The sequence below is a fragment of the Salmo salar genome, chromosome ssa02 (assembly GCF_905237065.1).
Source record: "Salmo salar chromosome ssa02, Ssal_v3.1, whole genome shotgun sequence".
Lineage (NCBI taxonomy): Eukaryota > Metazoa > Chordata > Actinopteri > Salmoniformes > Salmonidae > Salmo > Salmo salar.
In genome coordinates, this window is record NC_059443.1 from 26602523 (window position 1) to 26624929 (window position 22407).

Genomic DNA, 22407 nt, shown 5'->3' on the forward strand with positions numbered 1-22407 from the left:
TGAATCAACATTGTTTCCACTTCATTTCAACAGACAAATTCTATGTGATTACATTGAATCAATGTGGAAAACTGATTGGATTTGAAAAAAGTAATCAAAGTAAGGGAATTTCTTAATTTTTTCACCCAACGTTTAACCTAAATCTAATGACATGGTGACCTTTTTTTGTTGACTTCAAGTTGAATTCAGGTTAGTTGACAACTCAACCAAATGTAAATGAAAACTAGAAGTTGAACTGAGGTCTGTGCCCAGTGGATAGGCAGTAGCTTGGGGAGTTAAAGCAAGTTTTTGGTCTCAGCCAAGGTTTTTCATCATGCAAGAGTGGCTCACACATTTATGGCTGATACAATGTCATGTATCTTATAATGACTCATAGATAGGTCATGCAGCCACCTACCTCTGCATTTCTTATTGTATACCATTTTTCAGAAGGCAATCTTAGCATTCCCACTGAGAAAAAATGATATCTCTTAATGATTACTCCCTGCTACTCTCTGTTTATCTTATATGCATAGTCACTTTAACTATACATTCATGTACATACTACCTCAATTGTCCCGACCAACCAGTGCTCCTGCATATTGGCAAACCAGGCTATCTGCACCACCACCCACCAACCTCTCTTTTTACACTACTGCTACTCTCTGTTCATCATATATGCATAGTCACTTTAACCATATGTACATGTACATACTACCTCAATAAGCCTGACTAACTGGTGTCTGTATATAGCCTTGCTACTCTTATTTTCAAATGTCTTTTTACTGTTGTTTTACTTACCTACACACACACATACCTTTTTTGCACTATTGGTTTGAGCCTGTAAATAAGCATTTCACTGTAAGGTCTACACCTGTTGTATTCGGTGCACGTGAGAAATAAACGTTGATTTGATTTGAACAGTAGATCAGAGGGAATGGTTTGCACGGAATCAAATGGGACTACTGATGCCACCGTGCAGAGGGCAGTCAAAGCCGAATAGTAATGTTATCATACTGAGCACTAAACACAGCACGGAAGCGCATATATTAGATCGTACATAATGAGAAAAGCTTAGTAGTCTGTAAAGTACAGGGGGCGGATGAGGGGGAGGGGAGTTTTGCATTACTCGTAGGAGTGGCAAGTCTAGTCCGTTCCTTCGCGCACAATGAACTGTAGGCTACAGCTGGCTGTTACGTATAGTCTAGTCTATGAGACCAGGCTGGGCTACAGGAGGAACAAAAGAAGTGGCAGTTTACTGTGGTGGTCTTACCTACAGTTTTAAACCCGCCACCTGATCTGCTATGGCAGCGATCATGGGACTCTCAAATCCAGTTCGGAAAGAAGGTAAGCACAGCGCAAACAGAGGATGCCTTGCCCCACTCATGGATAACCACCGAGCCAAAATAACCAGACGTGTTAATTCCAAACTACTATAGTGATAGTAAATGCAACTTGTTAGTTTTATTAATTCCGTTTTCTGTCAATTTACAGGAATAACATGTGTTGATATGTGGACACGCACTGGCGGCGCGCTCGGTTGCCGTGTCTGATGAAGCCTACCTTCGACAGGTACTGGTCGCACAAACGCGTCGAACCAAGCACCGTTGTAGAACCGAGGTGAGGTATTTTATTAACTACCGAATTATTAAACGCTTAATACATTAGTAACCATGACAACGCTGTTTAAATGTCCGTAGTAGCCTATATGACTGAACAGACAAGGCTATTAGACAACCAAACTGGGTTCATGTATGCTCAGGGTCTGTTAGGGGGGGAAACTTTATTTGCCTCAGTTTTGCGTAGCCTTTATGACGCCGGGTTGTTAGGCTATGTGTCTATTAAACTAGATAAAGTCAACATGCAGACAACTTCGTTTATTGAGGTTTCCATTTTTTGTGGTTTTAATTCAAATCAGCGGGTAATGTGAGCTAACCTAACCATGTCAGCCAGTTAGGATCTTAAAATGAATACATTTGAACAGTAACTAGTAGGCAACTAGAAGCCTAGCATAAAACATTTCAACAAATGATTGCGAAAGAAATCCACTTAAATTTGGGTATAAAATTTGACTAATTACAGATACAATGTTGACGCCAATGAACAATTTAAAATATTGTAATACATTGTTCATTTATAGTGTATTTATTTTCTTATCCTCATTCATCCATCCTCAATGTGTCTACGCTCTTTCTTTCACTCTCTTCCCCGCTCTCTCTCTCTTCTCCACTCCCGTTTTTATTCTCTCGGCGGCTTTTAGTGTGTTGCGTTATCGCCCTGTTTTCATGTTGTTTTTCAGCGAGTGAAAACGTGCCCATATGTTCCTCTTATGCTCCAACGCGTTTCACGCTCACCTAGAATTTTGACAGCTAGTCCAATTCTTTAGCCTACCTAGTACCCACTTGTAAGCTACAATTTAAAACAGCCCCACTCTTCCCACCTGCACAGCATGTGAAGTATTCGTGCATTATTTCTTACCCCATTATTAACGCGCCTTGCTGCTGTTTGTCATCAACGATTCACGTTCTGAATAAATCATAATTCCAGAACTAACAGTCAACTGCGACTATGTGTTCAACACATCCTGTAATCCATGTCAAAGATGTTTAGAATAGATTTTCTATAACTATTCACACGTTGTCAAATTGGTTATATTTTTTACATAAAGTATTCTTGAAATTGTAAAAGGAGGGCATGGCTGCTCAAGAGCAATTGACATGCTTCTGCCTACCCAGCTTAACCACTATTCATGGCTCTGAAGATGACTCTAAGGTCAGTGGGGTGTTCATCTACCAAGGCTTTGTAATGGGTTGAAATTAAAAGCCTTGATGTAATTGTTGATGAAATTAACCTTGAACATATTGGATAACTTATTTTCAGTATGTTTTAACAACGTTTAATATACTGTTTTAGTTCATAAAATATGATATTCCAAAAGTGAATGTGTGTTTAATAATTCTATCAAGAACTTTAAGGTTAAATGCATTAGGAAACTCCCAAGAAGTATATATGAGCTCTGAACATGTTACGTTTCTGTTGTTTCTTCAAGGCCATTTCAGTCATAATATTTTCTGGCCAGTGCAGAAATAGCCGCTGTTTTATTCTAGGGATGTATACCTTTCCAATCAATTTTCTTTTGTGTCTTTGTTTTACAGCATTGTGATTTGTATTCTATTTGCTAATTTAATTAAATTACTTGGCATGCATGCCTACACCTAAGGGGCTATGCCGTTCTATGGAAAATAATGAAGGATGTGGAAAGTGTTCCACAAGTCAGGACGCGCTAGCAGACTGGAACTGACCTTCTGTGGAGTTGGATTCTTTTCCAGAGAACATATAGTGCCCCGAGTTTATTATCCCTTCACCATCCACTGAAGTAGCTAGCAAGTCTACTAGGTAGCTACAGTAGTGACCAAACAAATAGACTTGCTGGTTTAGCTAACCCTAGCTTGCCATTATGAAAATCCAATTCAACAATGCCAATAATATTTTCGTTTCAACCTTTGCTTTCAAAAGCAGCTCAAACATAGAATATGTAAGAATTAACTATAGCCATTGAATTCTCCCGTGCAAATGTACTGTGCGTTATAGGGAAATAATGCACGCGCTAGAATGCCCTTCAAGCCAATCAGAAACAAGTATTCAACAACGCCATGGTATTATTAAGCAATAAGGCATGAGGGTGTGTGGTATATGGCCAATATACCATGGCTAAGGGCTGTTCTTACGCATGACGCAAAGCGGAGTTGCCATATACCACAAACCCCTGAGGTGCCTTATTGCTATTAGAAACTGGTTACCAACGTTATTAGAACAGTAAAAATAAAATTTTTGTCATACCACTTTCAGCCAATCAGCATCCAGGAGCCAAACTATCCAGTTTATAATATTATGTTAACACCAGTTGGAGAATTTTTCATTTTTCAAACACCTAAACCAGCTTTTTCCTGCAATCTAGAGCCATGATGATTATGCTTAATTCTATTTCAAATTCCTTTTCCTGCAAATCTAAGCATATCTCTTAAACTGTATCTTCCTGACTGGGGGTTATTTTTTTAAAGAAACAAAATATGCTTCTCTGCATCTCTGCTAAAATTTGGGTAAAAGATTGAAAGGAATGTGATCTGAGGGCCACGTGCCACTGTGTCCCCTATGGGCATGACTCCTCTGACTATTACCATGTCAGGGGCATGGTAATAGTCAGTTCACCAACAGCCGTAACCTCATAATATATTTTTCATATTTACTTTCCATTAATGCTGTTAGCTACAAATCTCTGCATACATTTTTTGTGATTCTAAACTTAGCCTATACGGTTCAGCGAGAGAACATTTGTTCCATTCAAGGTTTAAACATTCTCTCTCTCTCCCACCTCCTTATCCCATCATCATTCAACCTATCGCTGGCTGGCTTTCTATTTCCCTAACATAAATTAAAGGGTTGCTTGGGGTGGAAACGAGGCAGTGAGGGAGAGAGATTGGGAGAATATTAGGGGCTATAGGTGTTGGCAATGACAGTGATTTGATTAAGAATACAGAGGTGCTGCTCTAGCTTACTGCTCATGCTCAGCCACCACAGCCCAGTATCAGCCGCACTCAGCAGAGTACCGTGCGTTGGCGGAGGAGAGGATCACGTATTGAGATGTCTTTTTCACTTTCAAATTGCCCTCAAATTAATGTCAAAAGTGGTTTACGACACAATCGCTGTGAAGAGCAAATAAGTTTATACCATTTAATTCTGTCAATTTGTATTCTGTGTGCGGAGGAAGTGTATTTGATTTCTACATCTAATAGTGTTTCATTTTATCTGTCGCATTATACAGACAGAATGATGGCATGGAAGGGAAACAGCTCAGACAAGCTCCCCCAAGCTCCCCCAATAAACACCAGGATTGTTTATTGTAAAAGAAGCTCCCATAGTGGGTTTGAAACAAGTGCCAACTCTAGAGCAAGAAATCGCTCTCAGGTATCAACCATCTTCCTGCACAAAAAAAAAGCATCCCTTCTGAACCCTCATTAGTATTCTCTGCAGTGCATTCGTAGCTGACCATTACATCCCAAGCCCTGGGGCAATAACAAGAGGGCGTGCAGTATATTTGAGGAGGCCAAAGATGTTGAGCAAAGCCCTTGGAGACCCGTTGCCCTAAACCTGACTCCCTCTGCCCCCTCGGTCCAAACTAAAGCCAATCTACCATGATGTGACTGGGACTAGGGTTGCAAAATTCTGGGAACTTTCAATAAATTCCCAGGTTTTCCAGAAATCCATGTTGGAGGATTCTGGATTTCCTGCTTATTCATTCCTGATTCCGGGAATCCTCCGACCAGGATTTCGGGAAAACCAGGGAATTTATTGAAAGTTCCAGGACTTTTGTAACCCTAAATTAGTTAGTGTGTCACGCACTACTGTCAATGGCAGATGTATGGAGCGAGTTGAATCATGGTCTGTTGGCCTTTTATGGAGAAGCAAATGTATGTTGCAGTATGTGTATTTGAAATATGTAACATCCAGGGGGGCTTTACTGTCAGTATTCATCAGTATTGATGTACAGCACCAGTCAAAAGTTGACACAACTACTCATTCCAGGGTTTTTCTTTATTTTTATTTTCTACATTGTAGAATAATAGCAAAGACATCAAAACTATGAAATAACACATATGGAATCATGTAGTAACCAAAAAGTCAGGAAAATGTAAAGAACTTTGAAAGTTTCTTGAGTGCAGTCGCAAAAACCGTCAAGCGCTATGATGAAACTGCCTCTCATGAGGAACGTCACAGAAAAGGAAGACCCAAAGTTACCTCTGCTGCAGAGGATAAGTTCATTAGAGTTAACTGCATCTCAGATTGCAGCCAAAATAAATGCTTCACAGAGTTCAAGTAACAGACACATCTCAACATCAACTGTTCCGAGGAGACTGTGTGGATCAGGCCTTCATGGTCGAATTGCTGCAAATAAACCACTACTAAAGGACAGCAATAAGAAGAAGAGACATGCTTGTCCAAGAAACACGAGCAATGGACATTAGACCTGTGGAAATCTGTCCTTTGTTCTGATGAGTCCAAATTTGAGATTTTTGGTTCCAACTGCCGTCTCTGTGAGACGCAGAGTAGGTGAACGGATGAGCTCCGCATGTGTGGTTCCCACCGTGAAGCATGGAGGAGGAGGTGTGATGGTGTGAGGGTGCTTTGCTGGTGACACAATCTGTGATTTATTTAGAATTCAAGTCACACTTAACCAGCATTGCTACTACAGCATTCTGCAGCGATACGCCATCCCATCTAGTTTGCGTTTAGCGGGACTATCATTTGTTTTTCAACAGGACAATGACCGAAAACACACCTCCAGACTGTGTAAGGACTATTTGATCAAGGAAAGTAATGGAGTGCTGCATCAGATGACCTGGCCTCCACAATCACCTGACCTCAACCCAATTGAGATGGTTTGGGATGAGTTGGACCGCAGAGTGAAGGAAAACCAGCTAACAAGTGCTCAGCATATGTGGGAACTCCTTCAAGACTGTTGGAAAAACATTCCTCATGAAGCTGGTTGAGAGAATGCCAAGAGTGTGAAAAACTGTCATTAAGGCAAAGGGTGGCTACTTTGAAGATTCTAAAATCTCAAATATATTTAGATTTCTTTAACACTTTTTTGGTTACTACATGATTCCATGTGTTATTTCATAGTTTTGATGTCTTCACTATTATTCTACAATGTAGAAAATAGTAAAAATAAAGAAAAACCCTTGAGTGAGTAGGTGTGTCCAAACTTTTGACTGGTACTGTATATGAGACAAAGGCTTACTGTGATACATGCTTAAATCATAGCCAGGAAGTCTCATTAAAGGCCCAGTGCAGTCAAAACCGTACTTTCCTGTGTTTTATATATATTTCCACTCTAAGAGGTTGGAATAATACTGACATTGTGAAAATAATGATAAAGCACTTTTAGTTTAACAGCTGTTTGAATAGACAGCCTGAAATGTCAGCCTGTTTTGGTGGGAGGGAGTTTTGGTGTGCCTGGTGGCATCACCAGGTGGTCAATAACAGCTGGTGCGCGATGTCTAATATTAAGGTAGTCTCGAGGTGTTGCTCGCCTGAGGTATAGTACCTCATGATAAGCTGTAGACCACACTATCTACCAAGAGAGTTTTGATCTATATTTTTCGTAGCTGTCTATTTTCCACCACAAACCGGCGTTGTCGCTAAGACCGCACTCAATGAGCTGTAAGGCCAATAGCAAACAAGAAAATGCTCATCCAGAAGCAGCGCTCCTAGTGGCCGGTGATTTAAATGCAGGCAAGCTTAAATCCATTTCAAGCTTAAAGACATTTTCAACCTCTCTCTGACCGAGTCAGTAATACCTTCATGTTTCAAGTAGACCACCATAGTTGCTGTGCCCAAGAAAGCGAAGGTAACCTGCCTAAATGACTACCACCCCGTAGCACTCACGTCTATAGCCATAAAGTGCTTTGAAAGGCTGGTCATGGCTCACATCAACACCATCATCCCGGAAACCGTAGCCCCACTCCAAATCGCATACCGCCCCAATAGATCCACAGATGACGCAATCTCAATCTCACTCTACACTGCCCTTTCCCACCTGGACAAAATGTTCACCTATGGGAGAATGCTATTCATTGACTACAGCTCAGCGTTCAACACTATAGTGCCCACAAAGCTCATCACTAAGCTAAGGACCCTGGTACTAAACACCTCCCTCTGCAACTGGATCCTATACTTCCTTACGAGCCGCCCTCCAGGTGGTAAGAGTAGGCAACAACACATCTGCCACGCTGATCCTCAACACGGGGGCCCCTCAGGGGTGCATGCTTAGTCCCCTCCTGTACTCTCTGTTCACCCACGACTGCATGGCCAAGCATGACTCCAACACCATAATTAAGTTTGCTGACGACACAACAGTGGTAGGCCTGATCACCGACAACGATGAGACAGCCAATAGGGAGGAGGTCAGAGACCTGGCAGTGTGGTGCCAGTACAACAACCTCTCCCTCAATGTGAGCAAGACAAAGGAGATGAGTGTGGACTACAAGAAAAGGAGGGCCGAGCATGCCCCCATTCACATCGACAGGGCTGTAGTGGAGCGGGTCGAGAGTTTCAAGTTCCTTGGTGTCCACATCACCAACAAACTATCATGGTCCAAACACACCAAAAAAGTTGTGAAGAGGGCACGACAAGAGACTGAAAAGATTTGGTATGGGTCCCCAGATCCACAAAAAGTTTGACAGCTGCACCATCGAGAGCATTCTGACTGGTTGCATCACCGCCTTGTATGGCAACTGCTCGGCATCTGACCGTAAGGTGTTACAGACGGTAGTGCGTACAGCTCAGTACATCACTGGGGCCAAACTTCCTGCCATCTAGGACCTATATACTAGGCGGTGTCAAAGGAAGGCCCAAAAAATTGTCAAAGACTCCAGTCACCCAAGTCATAGAGTGGCGCAGCGTTCTAAGGCGCTGCATCTCAGTGCAAGAGGTGTCACTGCAGTCCCTGGTTCAAATCCAAGCTGCATCACATCCGGCTATGATTGGGAGTCCCGGCCTACCCCAGCATTGTCCGGGGTAGGCCGTCATTGTAAATAAGAGTTTGTTCTTAACTGTCTTGCCTGGTAAAAAAAATGTTATATATAAAAAATAGGCTGTTCTCTCTTCTACCGCAGACTATTTGCAATGACCCCCCCCTTTGTTTTTACACTACTGCTACTCGCTGTTTATTATCTATTCATGGTCACTTTACCCCTACAGTACCTACATGTACCAATTACCTCGACTAACCTGTACCCCCCGCACATTGACTCGGCACTGGTACCCCCTGTATATAACCTCGTTATTGTTATATACACTGCTCCAAAAAATAAAGGGAACACTTAAACAACACAATGTAACTCCAAGTCAATCACACTTCTGTGAAATCAAACTGTCCACTTAGGAAGTAACACTGATTGACAATAAATTTCACATGCTGTTGTGCAAATGGAATAGACAACAGGTGGACATTATAGGCAATTAGCAAGACACCCCCAATAAAGGAGTGGTTCTGCAGGTGGGGACCACAGACCACCTCTCAGTTCCTATGCTTCCTGGCTGATTTCTTTGGTCACTTTTGAATGCTGGCGGTGCTTTCACTCTAGTGGTAGCATGAGACGGAGTCTACAACCCACACAAGTGGCTCAGGTAGTGCAGCTCATCCAGGATGGCACATCAATGCGAGCTGTGGCAAGAAGGTTTGCTGTGTCTGTCAGCGTAGTGTCCAGAGCATGGAGGCGCTACCAGGAGACAGGCCAGTACATCAGGAGACGTGGAGGAAGCCGTAGGAGGGCAACAACCCAGCAGCAGGACCGCTACCTCCGCCTTTGTGCAAGGAGGAGCAGGAGGAGCACTGCCAGAGCCCTGCAAAATGACCTCCAGCAGGCCACAAATGTGCATGTGTCTGCTCAAACGGTCAGAAACAGACTCCGTGAGGGTGGTATGAGGGCCCGACGTCCACAGGTGGGGGTTGTTGTGCTTACAGCCCAACACCGTGCAGGATATTTGGCATTTGCCAGAGAACACCAAGATTGGCAAATTCGCCACTGGCGCCCTGTGCTCTTCACAGATGAAAGCAGGTTCACACTGAGCACATGTGACAGACGTGACAGAGTCTGGAGACGCCGTGGAGAACGTTCTGCTGCATGCAACATCCTCCAGCATGACCGGTTTGGCGGTGGGTCAGTCATGGTGTGGGGTGGCATTTCTTTGGGGGGCCGCACAGCCCTCCATGTGCTCGCCAGAGGTAGCATGACTGCCATTAGGTACCGAGATGAGATCTTCAGACCCCTTGTGAGACCATATGCTGGTGCGGTTGGCCCTGGGTTCCTCCTAATGCAAGACAATGCTAGACCTCATGTGGCTGGAGTGTGTCAGCAGTTCCTGCAAGAGGAAGGCATTGATGCTATGGACTGGCCCGCCCGTTCCCCAGACCTGAATCCAATTGAGCACATCTGGGACATCATGTCTCGCTCCATCCACCAACGCCACGTTGCACCACAGACTGTCCAGGAGTTGGCGGATGCTTTAGTCCAGGTCTGGGAGGAGATCCCTCAGGGGACCATCCGCCACCTCATCAGGAGCATGCCCAGGCGTTGTAGGGAGGTTATACAGGCACGTGGAGGCCACACACACTACTGAGCCTCATTTTGACTTGTTTTAAGGACATTACATCAAAGTTGGATCAGCCTGTAGTGTGGTTTTCCACTTTAATTTTGAGTATGACTCCAAATCCACACCTTCATGGGTTGATAAATTGGATTTCCATTGATTATTTTTGTGTGATTTTGTTGTCAGCACATTCAACTATGTAAAGAAAAAAGTATTTAATAAGATTATTTCTTTCATTCAGATCTAGGATGTGTTGTTTAAGTGTTCCCTTTATTTTTTTGAGCAGTATATTTTTTTACTTTAGTTTATTTAGTAAATATTTTCTTAACTCTATTTTCTTAAAACTGCATTGTTGATTAAGGGCTTTTAAGTAAGCATTTCACGGTAGGGTCTACACCTGTTGTATTCGGCGCATGTGACAAATCTAATTGGATTTAATTTGAAATTAGTTAAAGTCGTCCTCCAGCTAACTTTAACTGTTGAAAAGTCTCAAGTATAAATACTGTAAAGTACACACACTAAGGGGTAAAAAAATATATGTTTTGAGCAATATAGTGTTTTTTAGACAAAACTGCAAACTTCAAGGAGTAGGGCATTCAAGGAGTTGGTCTAATGGGAATCTGTGATGTCATCGGCCTCCCCTCTTGCTTGAGGAATAATAGAGGAGCAATAGAGAACAAAATAGGGACATTTAAGATCATATCTAGCCATGTAAATGATTATACTCAGATCTAATGATGCTACACAGGCCGTTTGAAAATAAAAATAGCCATTACAACTCATTCTCTGCCCCGCTAAAATGAAGTTCTCTCAAGGGCAGAGTGTTTAAGTGTGGTACAAATCCCCTAGTGTGTAGACTACAGTGTGAAGTGGGAATGCAGTGAGTCTGCCTGGCTCTCGTTTCAGCCTCACCACTTCCTAATTACCTCCACTCCATTCTCTTTCTTTTCACTTCTTCTTTCTTGCAGTATTCTTTAATTCCCGTCTACCCATTCTCTCTCAACTGCTGTTCTCTTTGGCTATGTAATTTAATGGCTAAGGGGAGTGAACTCAAACATCCTCTCTCAGTCCTGGCAAGTCTGTCTGTCTCTCTGTCTGTCTGTGGCTCTCAGTTTGAACTGGACAGGTAATTTCATTATAAAGCATTACACTTCAATGAGGCCATTATATCCTCATCATCCTGAGCCAAAATGGGAACCCAGATGAAATGAGAAAAGTGACTAGGGAAAGAGACTGAGGAGCAGGGGAGAGTGATAAATGGAGTGCGCAAATAATAATATAAAAAATAAAAAATAAAAAAGTAGAGAATCACTGGTGCTCACGACAAGATTCTCACAAAGGCGACACAGAGAATGAGACTTCATCTTTTCCTCATACTGGTGACATGACATTTCATCCCAGCAGGCTGGCCTCCATCCCTTATCCCTGACAGAACCATTCTTTATTCTGGGTGGCATTAGCGCTGTAACATGCTGTGCCAGTGGAGCTGTGCTGAGGAAGCAGATGCTGCCTGGGTACTCTGCACTGAGGTCAGTCCTGTCTTTAGGATTAAGCCATGTTGGTTGACTGAGCCTCTGGGGAAGCTGCTGTGATCAGAAGGCAAACTTGGAGAGAAGCCTGTAAAAACACACACAGACATGGCCACTGCTACTAGCAGTAGTGGTACTGGTGTCAACACTAGGCCTAGCACTCACCGATTCACTTCACACCTGGCTGCTCCAGCCTCTACAACCAGTCATCATCTTCCCTCTAGCCTCTCCTCTCTGACCTTTCCAACCACACCTGTCATTTCCTTTCAAACCATTCAAACCATTAACCCCTTCTCTCAATCTCTATAGCCCTATTAAACCATTCTTTACTGTCTCTCTCATTATCTCCCTTCCTGAGACCCTCTACCCGACCGATCTGCTCGCCAATCTACAGTATCATCCTTGCCTTTTGCCCTGTCCAACACTACTCCTTACTCTCTATCCCTCTCTTTCCTTCTCATTTTCACTCCTAATTTGTTTTCTACCTCTCTCATTTCCCTTTCCTATATCTCTTTATCTACTTCCTTCTCTCTGTTTGTTTTCTTGTCCCCCTCCCTCATTCCCTTGCTCTCCCTCCCCTGCCAGTCCTTGGCTAACGTCTCTCCTCCCAGTCATACATGTATGCAGCATGTTGTGTTCTTGTCTCTTTAATCTTCTCTCGTCAGGCGAGCCCACCTCTAGATGGATCAGTGGCTGATTTGTGGCCTCCCAGCGTGTTCCGTCTGTCTCTGCCTGTCCTCCCCCCACGTACCCCACAGAGGCCTGCGTCATTAATATGGCTTTCAGCTTTCACACATTTGCTGCTGACTAACAGGCAACTCCTCATCACACCCACACCTACTGCCAGTGTTCTACCACTGGACAGAGCATGGGGAATGGAGGCTGATCGTTTTAAGCCTATAACTTCAAAGAAGTTTAATCGGGAGTGTGTGTGTGGCAGAGAATGTTTTCATCTCAACATCTAAACTCAGGGACTTAATGAATCTCTGCTGTCAAATAGGGGTCATTAGAGAAATATGCTGAGATTAGGTGGTGTTGGTAATGATGAATTATTTGCCCATTATAAATGCTGTCCGGTAGTTTATAGAACGGGGGCAGTCTGGCTCAAAAGAAAGATGACTTGAGCGTTTCACCTTCAATGTGCCCCCCGACCATTACTTTGCCACCCTACTCTATAATTAACATCTATTTATTTAAATGTTGGGTGTTTTGGTCCAGAAGCTCTGTGCCCTGTAAAACAATTTTAAGCTATGACACTGCTGAACTGAGAGAGAACAATTGAGAAGGGTGGGAATGAGAGGGCTACTTCCACTGTGTTGGAAAGGGATCACAGCAGGGATTAAATGAGGGTGCGAGGCATGAGTTGATCAGAGGCTTGACTTCAGTGCCGGACAGGGGTTGAGGTGTTTATAGGCTTCAGTGCAGGACAGGCTCATCATGGATGGATGGTGTTGGAGAAGAGCTCACCTCTTCCACTGAGGGCAGGACAGGATTTGACATGGGAAGACAAAAAACAATAACACAATACACTACACAGTTAGACAAAATAGCTAAGAATGAGTTAGTCCAAGCAAGGAGTAAAATCATTGATATTTAATAATGTGATTGTGTTTGTGTATGTGCTTGACTCTACATACAGTAATGAGAGAACATTGACAGGGCTACTCACAGTCCTTGGAGAGGAAACATTCAATGTGCCAGTGGATGAGTGGGCACATGAGACATGGCTTCAATTCATGTCAGGAAAGAGTTGGCAATGGTAGTGGAGTGGAGTGGTCATCACCTCTTAATCAGGGAACAGGAGGGGACTTAGCTGTAAATGCAAATAGCAGATACATTCCATTACAGCTGCGCCATCATAGGTTTGGACAACAAGTCTCTCCATGAATTCACAATGTCAAACACAGACTGCGCATCTCGCCCATTTGACACAAAGTAGCCCAAGAAACATTCCTGAATAAAGCCCCAATAAAGCCCTTGGAAAAATGGTTCTCCCTGGGGCCTGGACCCTATAGGGTATGACAGTGATTACATCTAGTCTATGAGACCAGGCTGGGCTACAGGAGTATTGTAAAAAGGTTTTATATGGGCTATGATGGGACCAGTGTTTCTAATCAGGTCACATGGTTTTAAAAAACGAATGAAGAAAACCCTGTCAAACTGCTGCAACCTTATACTTGTTCATATTAATTATACTTAGACTAGACTAACAGGGGAGTTTCCTCTACCCTATCACAGAGACAAACACTGATAGACAATAGAACTCACAGGGCTGAGCTTTTCTTTATGCATGTTTGCAACTGTAGGCCTCATTAAACATTTCATCACTATTATGTTGATTGATTCATTCCAGTGAATCATTTTGGATTGAAAAGGTTGAGGCAGCATAGCCAGCCTAAGTTTGAATATAAACCAAATTTGATCACATTCACATTTTCTTCTGACAAACAAATGAGCTATATATACATAACATTACCAATTTGTTTACCCTGACCAGATCGACAGGGCTCATAGTGCACCTGCTATTATTAGTAGCCTACAGTTGATCAGACTGAAGAAAAAAAAAAGAATTTTCATCCCATACAGCATGTCAAATCTCTAATGTTTAGGTGTAGCCTAGGCTGCTGCAACATTTATGTCATGAGTTTTTGCTTGTGTCTGTCCGGAGTGATTATGTGTTATCACCTTTGATAAATAGCCTAAATACCAGATCAGAGTATTTTCACATTTTTTTATTGAACCTTTTTTTAACTAGGCAAGTTAATTAAGAACAATTCTTATTTACAATGTTGGCCTACCGGGTAACAGTGGGTTAACTGCCTTGTTCAGGGGCAGATTATTTTCTTGTCAGCTTAGGGATTCGATCCAGCAACCTTTCGGTTACTGGCCCAACACAATGACGGTCTACCCCGGCCAAATCTAACCCAGACAACGCTGGGACAATTGTGCGCCGCCCTATGGGACTCCGAATCACGGCCGGTTGTGATACAGCCCAGTATCGAACCAGGGTCTGTAGTGACGCCTCTAGCACTGAGATGCAGTGCCTTAGACCACTGCGCCACTCGGGAGCGACGTTAGTACTTGCTACTAAAGTTAGCAAGGCAAATTGAAATAAATTGCACTAACTCCACACAAAAATAAAGTTCTAAAACCAAGAAAACCATATATAATCTACCTCCTCTATCTCCTGTAGTTTGAAAAAACTAATTTGAATGGAATAATATCCTAAAAATACTCAACTATTGCTCTTCACTGTCAATCTCTATCCAATATGTCACCAACTCACCAAGATTCTCAACACATAGAACCCCCGTAATGCTCTGTGGCACAACCCCAATACAACACACTAGGTTCGTTCTCTGATCCTAATCCTATGATTTGATGGACAACATGTCTGTTCATATTGCAAAAGCTTTGATTGGTTGGAGGATGTCCTCCGGAAGTGGTCATAATTACCATGTAGGTCTATGGAAGGGGGTGAGGCCTTCGTGCCTCCTCGGTTTTGTATTGAAGTCAATATTGCCAGAGGAGGATGGGGAATAGCTGTCTTCTGGCTACACCATAGTAATAGCCTAAAGTGTGTTGTTGAGACAACTGTAGCCCTTCATTGCAATACAGTGTGTTTTAATCAGGTATTTGGTGACGTGAATATATTTAGTATAGTTTTATCTAAAAGGATACCTTTTTTTAATGTTTCATTATTTTACATTTTTCTGAAATTCACTGAGTAAGATGGTCCTCCTCTTCCTCCTCTGAGGATCCTACACTGGTACACACATACGTACACACACGGACACGCATACTCACTATTGTCATTAGTTTATCTTAAATGCTGCTTGTAGACCTTTATAACAACAGAAGTGCAACGAGCTGACATCAGGTGAGTGAGATTGTGAGAGTGTTGCTGAGGGAGGGAGAGTGTGGCTCTCTGCCCTGTCTCCTCCCCTGCCCCCCACACTGACCACGGGACACTGGAACTAGGAGCTTTGAACTCCTGTCAATACAAAGGAGCACATGGCCATGGAGCAGTATCCTTGGACTCTCTGAGTAACCCTGAAGCTCACTCCCTCTCACATTACATCTGTTATACTGCCTTTAGTTACCAGTAATCAGCTCTGGAATCTACATAACAACAAATGAGGAAGCTGAGTTGTTTTGTTTTGCTGGTGGCAGACATTGCAAGCCGCAGTGCAACTAACTGAGATTTGTCTTAGGTTGCTGATCATGCAATCTCCATCTCCAGTAGGCTACAACCCATCTGAAGTTTAGTCGTTCTCATCTTTAGAATCTTGCAAGTCACACACTGCAGTGGTGGATAGATCTGGATTGACTGGAGCGATTTGGGAGGATGACAAAAGGCATAATGAGGCAGAGTCACTTAAAAGGGTTTCACTTTTTCCTTTCTACAGTGAGCCAGGAGTCACATAGTTAGCTGTGAAAAAGAGAGGGCTGTGGTGTGTGTGTGTGTGTGTGTGTGTGTGTGTGCGTGTGCGTGCGTGCGTGCGTGCGTGCGTGCGTGCGTGCGTGCGTGCGTGCGTGCGTGCACCAGTGTTTGTGCCCCAGTGTGTATGTGGGAAGGTGGGATTTAAAACTGTGAAGTGGTTCTGAGCATAATGAATTACTGGTGTGTTCTCTGTTTGGCTTGAGGGTGTCTGCTGTTGCTGATCAATGGCAGAAATGAACCATGTCTCTGAACCTCGCCTGCCCAGGCTGATGGAGGTGAACAGCAATAATGAGTTGATATGGAGAGCTGTTCATTAAAGCTTGCGTAGGCTCTTTTATATTTTATGATGGATTTCTGGTGTTACAAAAAAAAAACACCGCTACTCAGTGGACTTTGAATAATCTTTAATGTAAATATGCTTTTATGTTTTCCAGCTAGAAAGCGTACTGTTTGGGGCCAGAAATAGTGACTCTGGCCCAACGCTTCGAGGCCATGAATTGCTTCAAAGGGCGTTTTGGACAGGATGTGGAGAAACAGGACCAAAAGCTGTCAAAACCAAGATGGGATACCCCCAAAAACAAGGTGACGGAGGTTTTGATGGAAGTGATCAATTTAGCAATTACTTTGTTAAATCACACAGTCATTAACCCTCTTCTTTCTTTCTTTCTTTCTTTCTTTCTTTCTTTCTTTCTTTCTTTCTTTCTTTCTTTCTTTCTTTCTTTCTTTCTTTCTTTCTTTCTCTCACACGAACAACACAAAGGTGCCCACAGACCGGACCATGGTGGTGGGCGGCAGGCAAGGTGGGGGCGGTAAAGGTTCCAACCTTTCAGGAGGTACCCTGAGGAAACGGCGCCAGCGCTACGTGGAGAAGGACGGCAAGTGCAACGTGCATCACGGCAACGTGCGCGAGAAATACCGCTACATGACAGACATCTTCACTACCCTGGTGGACCTGAAGTGGCGCTTTAACCTGCTGGTGTTCACCCTGGTCTACACAACCACCTGGGTGTTCTTCGGTCTCATCTGGTGGCTCATCGCCTACATCCGCGGAGACCTGGACCACACTGATGACGGAGACTGGATCCCCTGCGTCAACAACCTCAACGGCTTCGTCTCCGCCTTTCTCTTCTCCATCGAGACGGAGACCACCATCGGCTATGGCTACCGGGTCATCACTGATAAATGCCCAGAGGGGATTCTCCTGCTTTTAGTCCAGGCCATCCTGGGCTCCATCGTCAATGCCTTCATGGTGGGATGCATGTTCGTCAAGATCTCCCAGCCCAAGAAGCGAGCCGAGACGCTCATGTTCTCCCACAAGGCGGTGATCTCTGTGAGGGACAGCAAGCTGTGTCTGATGTTCAGGGTCGGAGACCTGAGGAACTCACACATCGTGGAGGCCTCCATCCGGGCCAAGCTGATCCGCTCCAAGCAGACCAAGGAAGGGGAGTTTATCCCTCTCAATCAGACGGATATCAATGTGGGCTTCGATACGGGGGACGACAGGCTCTTCCTGGTGTCGCCACTCATCATCTGTCACGAGTTCAACGAGGGCAGTCCCTTCTGGGAGATCTCACAGGAACAGCTGGAGAGAGAGGAGTTTGAGGTAGTGGTCATCCTGGAGGGCATGGTGGAAGCCACAGGTGGGTTCTTCTAATTTAAGGTCAGATTTGCATTTCCTGCCTAATGATGAAGATTCATTCTGGTGGAGGGTAAGCTGATCCTAGATCTGTGCCGACTAACTTCTACCTGGAGAGATTTTTATTGTAATCATAATGATGTAGAAAATGATTATTAAAATAACATAAATAACACTATAATTACATGTACTTTAACGTATAATATGAGAATCTAATGCAGGTTTGTGTGACCCTGTTCATAAGCATTCATTCACTTGGTGGGATAAAGAGGATGCAGTCAACAGGAATCACTTGAGACTTGCAGGGTATCACCAATTAACGTTGGCTGTGAATGCACTTGACAAGGACTGCAATTACACTGTCCTAAATGGCCACAGCATTGTCCTGTATGCTAATATCCTCTATTAGGGTCTTCTGGCTCCTGTGAGAAACAGGAGGGACTCCAGGGAAGCCCGTCTGTGTGTTTGTGAGAGAATCCCAGACCTGTCCAATAGCACAGCCTCTGGGAAATTAAACGAGCAGAAGACGTTGAGGGAATTCAGGTCGGAATGGTGATTGAATTGGGTCGTTCTACCAATTTGGTGCCCTTTGTGAAGTGTAACTTGGTCAAAAGAAATGTTTGATTTCATCTAATTCTGTCATAAAGAGCACATGTTCAATTTAATAAAAAACGTGTTTTTCCATCTCAAGAGGATAAAAAAAAATATATATATATACACTATAGTAAGTGCCTATTAAGTGCCAAATAAAGTAACAGAGTTGAATGTAACAGGGTTGTGTCACGGATCCCTCTGGAACTTTCATTGCGCACACCTGGCCCCTATTCCCACTGATTGTATTTGTATATATGTGCCCTTTGTTCACCATGGTGGTTATTGTTACAATGTCTGTTGGTCATGTGAGTATCTGTGCTGTGTGTTTTGGCTTTCGTGCCCTAGTGGATTGCGCAGATGATTACAGGTCTCATTCCGTGTGTTAATCATTGTTCGAGTGTGTTATTTATTCGAGGTACTCCTCGCTCTTTTGTTTTGGGTTTCAACCCTGTGTAAATAATAATCTTCAGAAATGACTTTGTCAAATCAAAATAACTAGGTCTTTACAATGATGGTGAAACTTGGAGACATTTTGGGGTTAAGTGGGTTAACATCTTCCTAGAAGTGACAGGGCTGACAGATTTTGGATTTTGGCAGTTTAGCAAGCCTTTAGTCATATTAAAATGTGGATTTATTGAATTATCCATATGGTCTATATTAAAGGGCACTTCATTTAATTTAACATGCTTTTAAAATTCAATATTGGTGCACAATTTCTACTTAAAATATCAAAGGGACGCAAAAGGCACTCTTCATGGAATGACCCAATTCCCTTTTCCCATCCCACCCACTGTCAATGATTCTCGGTCCAGGAGTGGGCAGTGGCAGTGAACTGAACTACTGCTCAAAGACATACTCCAGGCAATTTAGCTTTGATTTTGTTTATGAGGATGCAGACCGTGTGGGTGTTATTGCTTCAGATTTGTTTTTGATATTCTACTCAATATATAGACTTTGGTTTAACAGAGGGAGAATGTTTGCTCCATCTCACAGCAAGGGCTGTTTTTTCCTCAGTATCCCATGTCAATATTGATGGTTTAGTCAAGGGACAAACTAAAAGCTGATGCTTAATTGAATTTTTTTAATCTATCGACAACAGTTTGTCGTTTTGCTATTTTCCCTCAGGGAGCAAACCCAATCAGGCCTTGAATTGGGATTTGCCTGAAGTAGGAAAGAGTTTACTGGTTTGCTGTTAATCTCTCAGGTGCTTAAAGAACGGGAGCTTCTGCAACGCAGATGCAGGGAGTCAGGAAGCAAGTGCAGTTGGTGAGTTTAATAAGGAAGAACATGACGATATACAAAACAAGAGCAGCGTACTGGGCATGAAAACCAAGACTGCCTGAAGACTGAGGCTACTGAGGGCTAAATAAAAGGGAAGTAATCAAAGTACTGAAGTCCAGGTGTACATAACGATGGGGAGCAGGTGTGCGTAATGATGGTTGCCAGGTGTACATGATGTGGGTTGCCAGGACCGGTAGTTAGTAGACCGGCGGTTAGTAGACCGGCGACGTCGAGCGCCGGAGCGGCAGAAGGGATGACAGCTGCTTTTATCTCTTATTCATACGATGCTCAAAGGCTTTGTTTCGTTTTTCTAAATGCTTCATGAAAATACGTAGGCTAATTGGTATGTTGATTGTATATTAAAAATCATCATCAGGCACAGTATGTAGGTATCCCACTGTATGCATGATACCATTGAATTGCCAGTATTTTTTTATTAATTCAGCGTGCTGTTTACATTCAAAGAATTACAGCTATATCATTCTATTTTAATACATTTGCTGCAGGTGAAATGCAAATTAAGTTATATATTTTTACATTATGGCTGCTGAAAAAAATAACTGTTGATACATTACAAGGTTGTGAATCATCCAACCCACAACCCCTTACTTCTCTTAGTGTGTGTGTGTGTGTGTGTGTGTGTGTGTGTGTGTGTGTGTGTGTGTGTGTGTGTGTGTGTGTGTGTGTGTGTGTGTGTGTGTGTGTGTGTGTGTGTGTGTGTGTGTGTGTGTGTGTGTGTGTGTGTGTGTGTGTGTGTGTGTGTGTGTGTTGGTCTGTCTGCTTTGATATACCCCTGGTGCTGGCTGTGCATGGTCAGTCGGTTTGTTTCAGCATTCCTGTGGATAATATGTACTGTAATTGATATGACTCTTCAAGGTTCACTTGAGCATCGGATGAAAATGCTCACAAGGTATTTATAGGCAATCCACATATACATATTCAGAAAGGTGTGTGTGTGTTTATCTGTGTGTGTTTGATGTGTGTACATGTGTGTGATTGAAAGAGAAGATGCACATCTCTGTATTAGAACCACTCTTCAGCCTATTTCCAGAAATGTTTGTTCAATGAAAGGAGTACAGCTCATTTAAAGTCAAGAAGACAAAGCATAGTGAATCTTAATTAGATCCTGAAATCACAACGACGCAGCTTGAGTCCAGGTCTTAGAATAGTTCCATGACAAGGGCTTTTAAAAAAAATACATTTAGATCATACCCAATCACACAGTCATGTCAAGTTCCTATCCTCTATTTCATGTCAGTAATGTCTGTCTCCCTCCCCCCTCTCTCTCTCCAGGAATGACATGCCAGGCGCGCAGCTCCTACCTGGACTCAGAGGTCATGTGGGGGGAGCGCTTCACCCCTGTGCTCTCCCTAGAGGAGGGCTTCTACGAGGTGGACTATGAATCCTTCCACCACACCTACCCTACCCCGACCCCCACCTCCTCTGCCCGAGAGCTGGCCGAGCTGGCCAAGAAGGGAGAGGCCATCCCCCTACCTCCCCAGTCCCCACCTCCAGTCCTGGAGCCGCCCCCACCACAGCCAGAGAAGGAGGAAGACAGAGGGGAGGAAGAGGTGGGGGTGGAGGCGATAGGGGATGGAGAGGGGGATAACATTAGCAATGGAGATGCCAACTGGATGGATGATGGGCATGAATGAGTGTGCATTGGTGAAAACACAGACCATGTCATCAGATGATGCTGCTCACTGGTTTAAAACAAGTTCATACATGGAACAGAGGCTACAAGAGGCAAGATTTCAAAACCTCAACATCATGAAGACAGGCAAGAAGTACTTGTGCAAGTGACTCAATGTCTCAAATGGCTTTGATATCAAACTTCATCAACTGATGAAGTGTCGAACATAAACTATGATATCCTATAGTTTATGACTGCTATTAGAGGGACCAAAAGTAAGTCTTCACGCGGACTCATCATTTTTTTATTACAGCATTTAGTGCCAATATTCTGATCTAAAACAACTTGGATAACTGGGTGAATATGATTTTAAAAGTTTCAAGTAATGGGATGTAAATTATTGAATAATTTGTACTAGACTAGATATGTGTGTAAGAATGAATGTGAAAGAGGATGAATTAAAGGAGGCCTGGCCAAATGCCCTTCCATTTCAAGTATTTTGATACTCACGTTTTTCTTACATGTGTTAATTTTTGTGAATTAATATTTACCTTGTATACAAATCTTAAATCACTAAGTTTGAAAGGCCTTTCGCTTTGAATGGATTGTTTAAAGTTATGGTTTGGATTTCTTGCACCATTTTGTTTGCTTCACAAATTATCCTGTTCAAGGCATTTTGGAAAGGTTTGCTATTAGTGGGCGTTGCCAACAACCTAATAAATAATTGAGCGCTTATCATGGAAATTGAAATGATTGAAGCCTTTTTTTGTTTATTTTTGCATTTTACATCCACACAGATAGGTTTTTAGAGGAAGTTGTGCCATATTGAGTCTTACCTTGGTGAAGATTTCCCTCTACTGGCTGTAGAATGTCAAGACAAGCACAACCTGGTCCTCTCAGGTCTCTCTTCAACTTCTTCCAAGCCTGATCAAGTAAGAAAAAGATGAAGGGAAAGAATAATCAGTCCAATTTTGTTATGCAGTCATATATAAGTCAATCATTAATCATCAGACAAGGTGTAAAACCCCCAAACACAAGCAAATTGTGATATGGGCAAGTATGGTGAAAGGTGTGTTTATCATAATGAAGCAGCAGGGGCACCTTAAAACTGCCCCCATTCTAATTGTAAACAAGGAATACTGCACTGCCACTGAAAGCC

At 43.1% G+C, this 22407-nt stretch overlaps 1 protein-coding gene across 1 annotated transcript; it reads left to right on the forward strand.

Moving 5' to 3' along the window:
* The first annotated feature begins 1059 nt into the window (after nt 1–1059).
* LOC106578513 (G protein-activated inward rectifier potassium channel 4) lies at nt 1060–22001 on the forward strand. Its single transcript, XM_014157405.2, has 5 exons — nt 1060–1326; nt 1474–1599; nt 16539–16686; nt 16865–17744; nt 20909–22001. Exons 3-5 carry the CDS (start codon nt 16597–16599, stop codon nt 21268–21270), a joined length of 1332 nt encoding a protein of 443 aa, XP_014012880.2. The 5' UTR covers nt 1060–1326; nt 1474–1599; nt 16539–16596; the 3' UTR covers nt 21271–22001.
* The last annotated feature ends 406 nt before the right edge of the window (nt 22002–22407 follow it).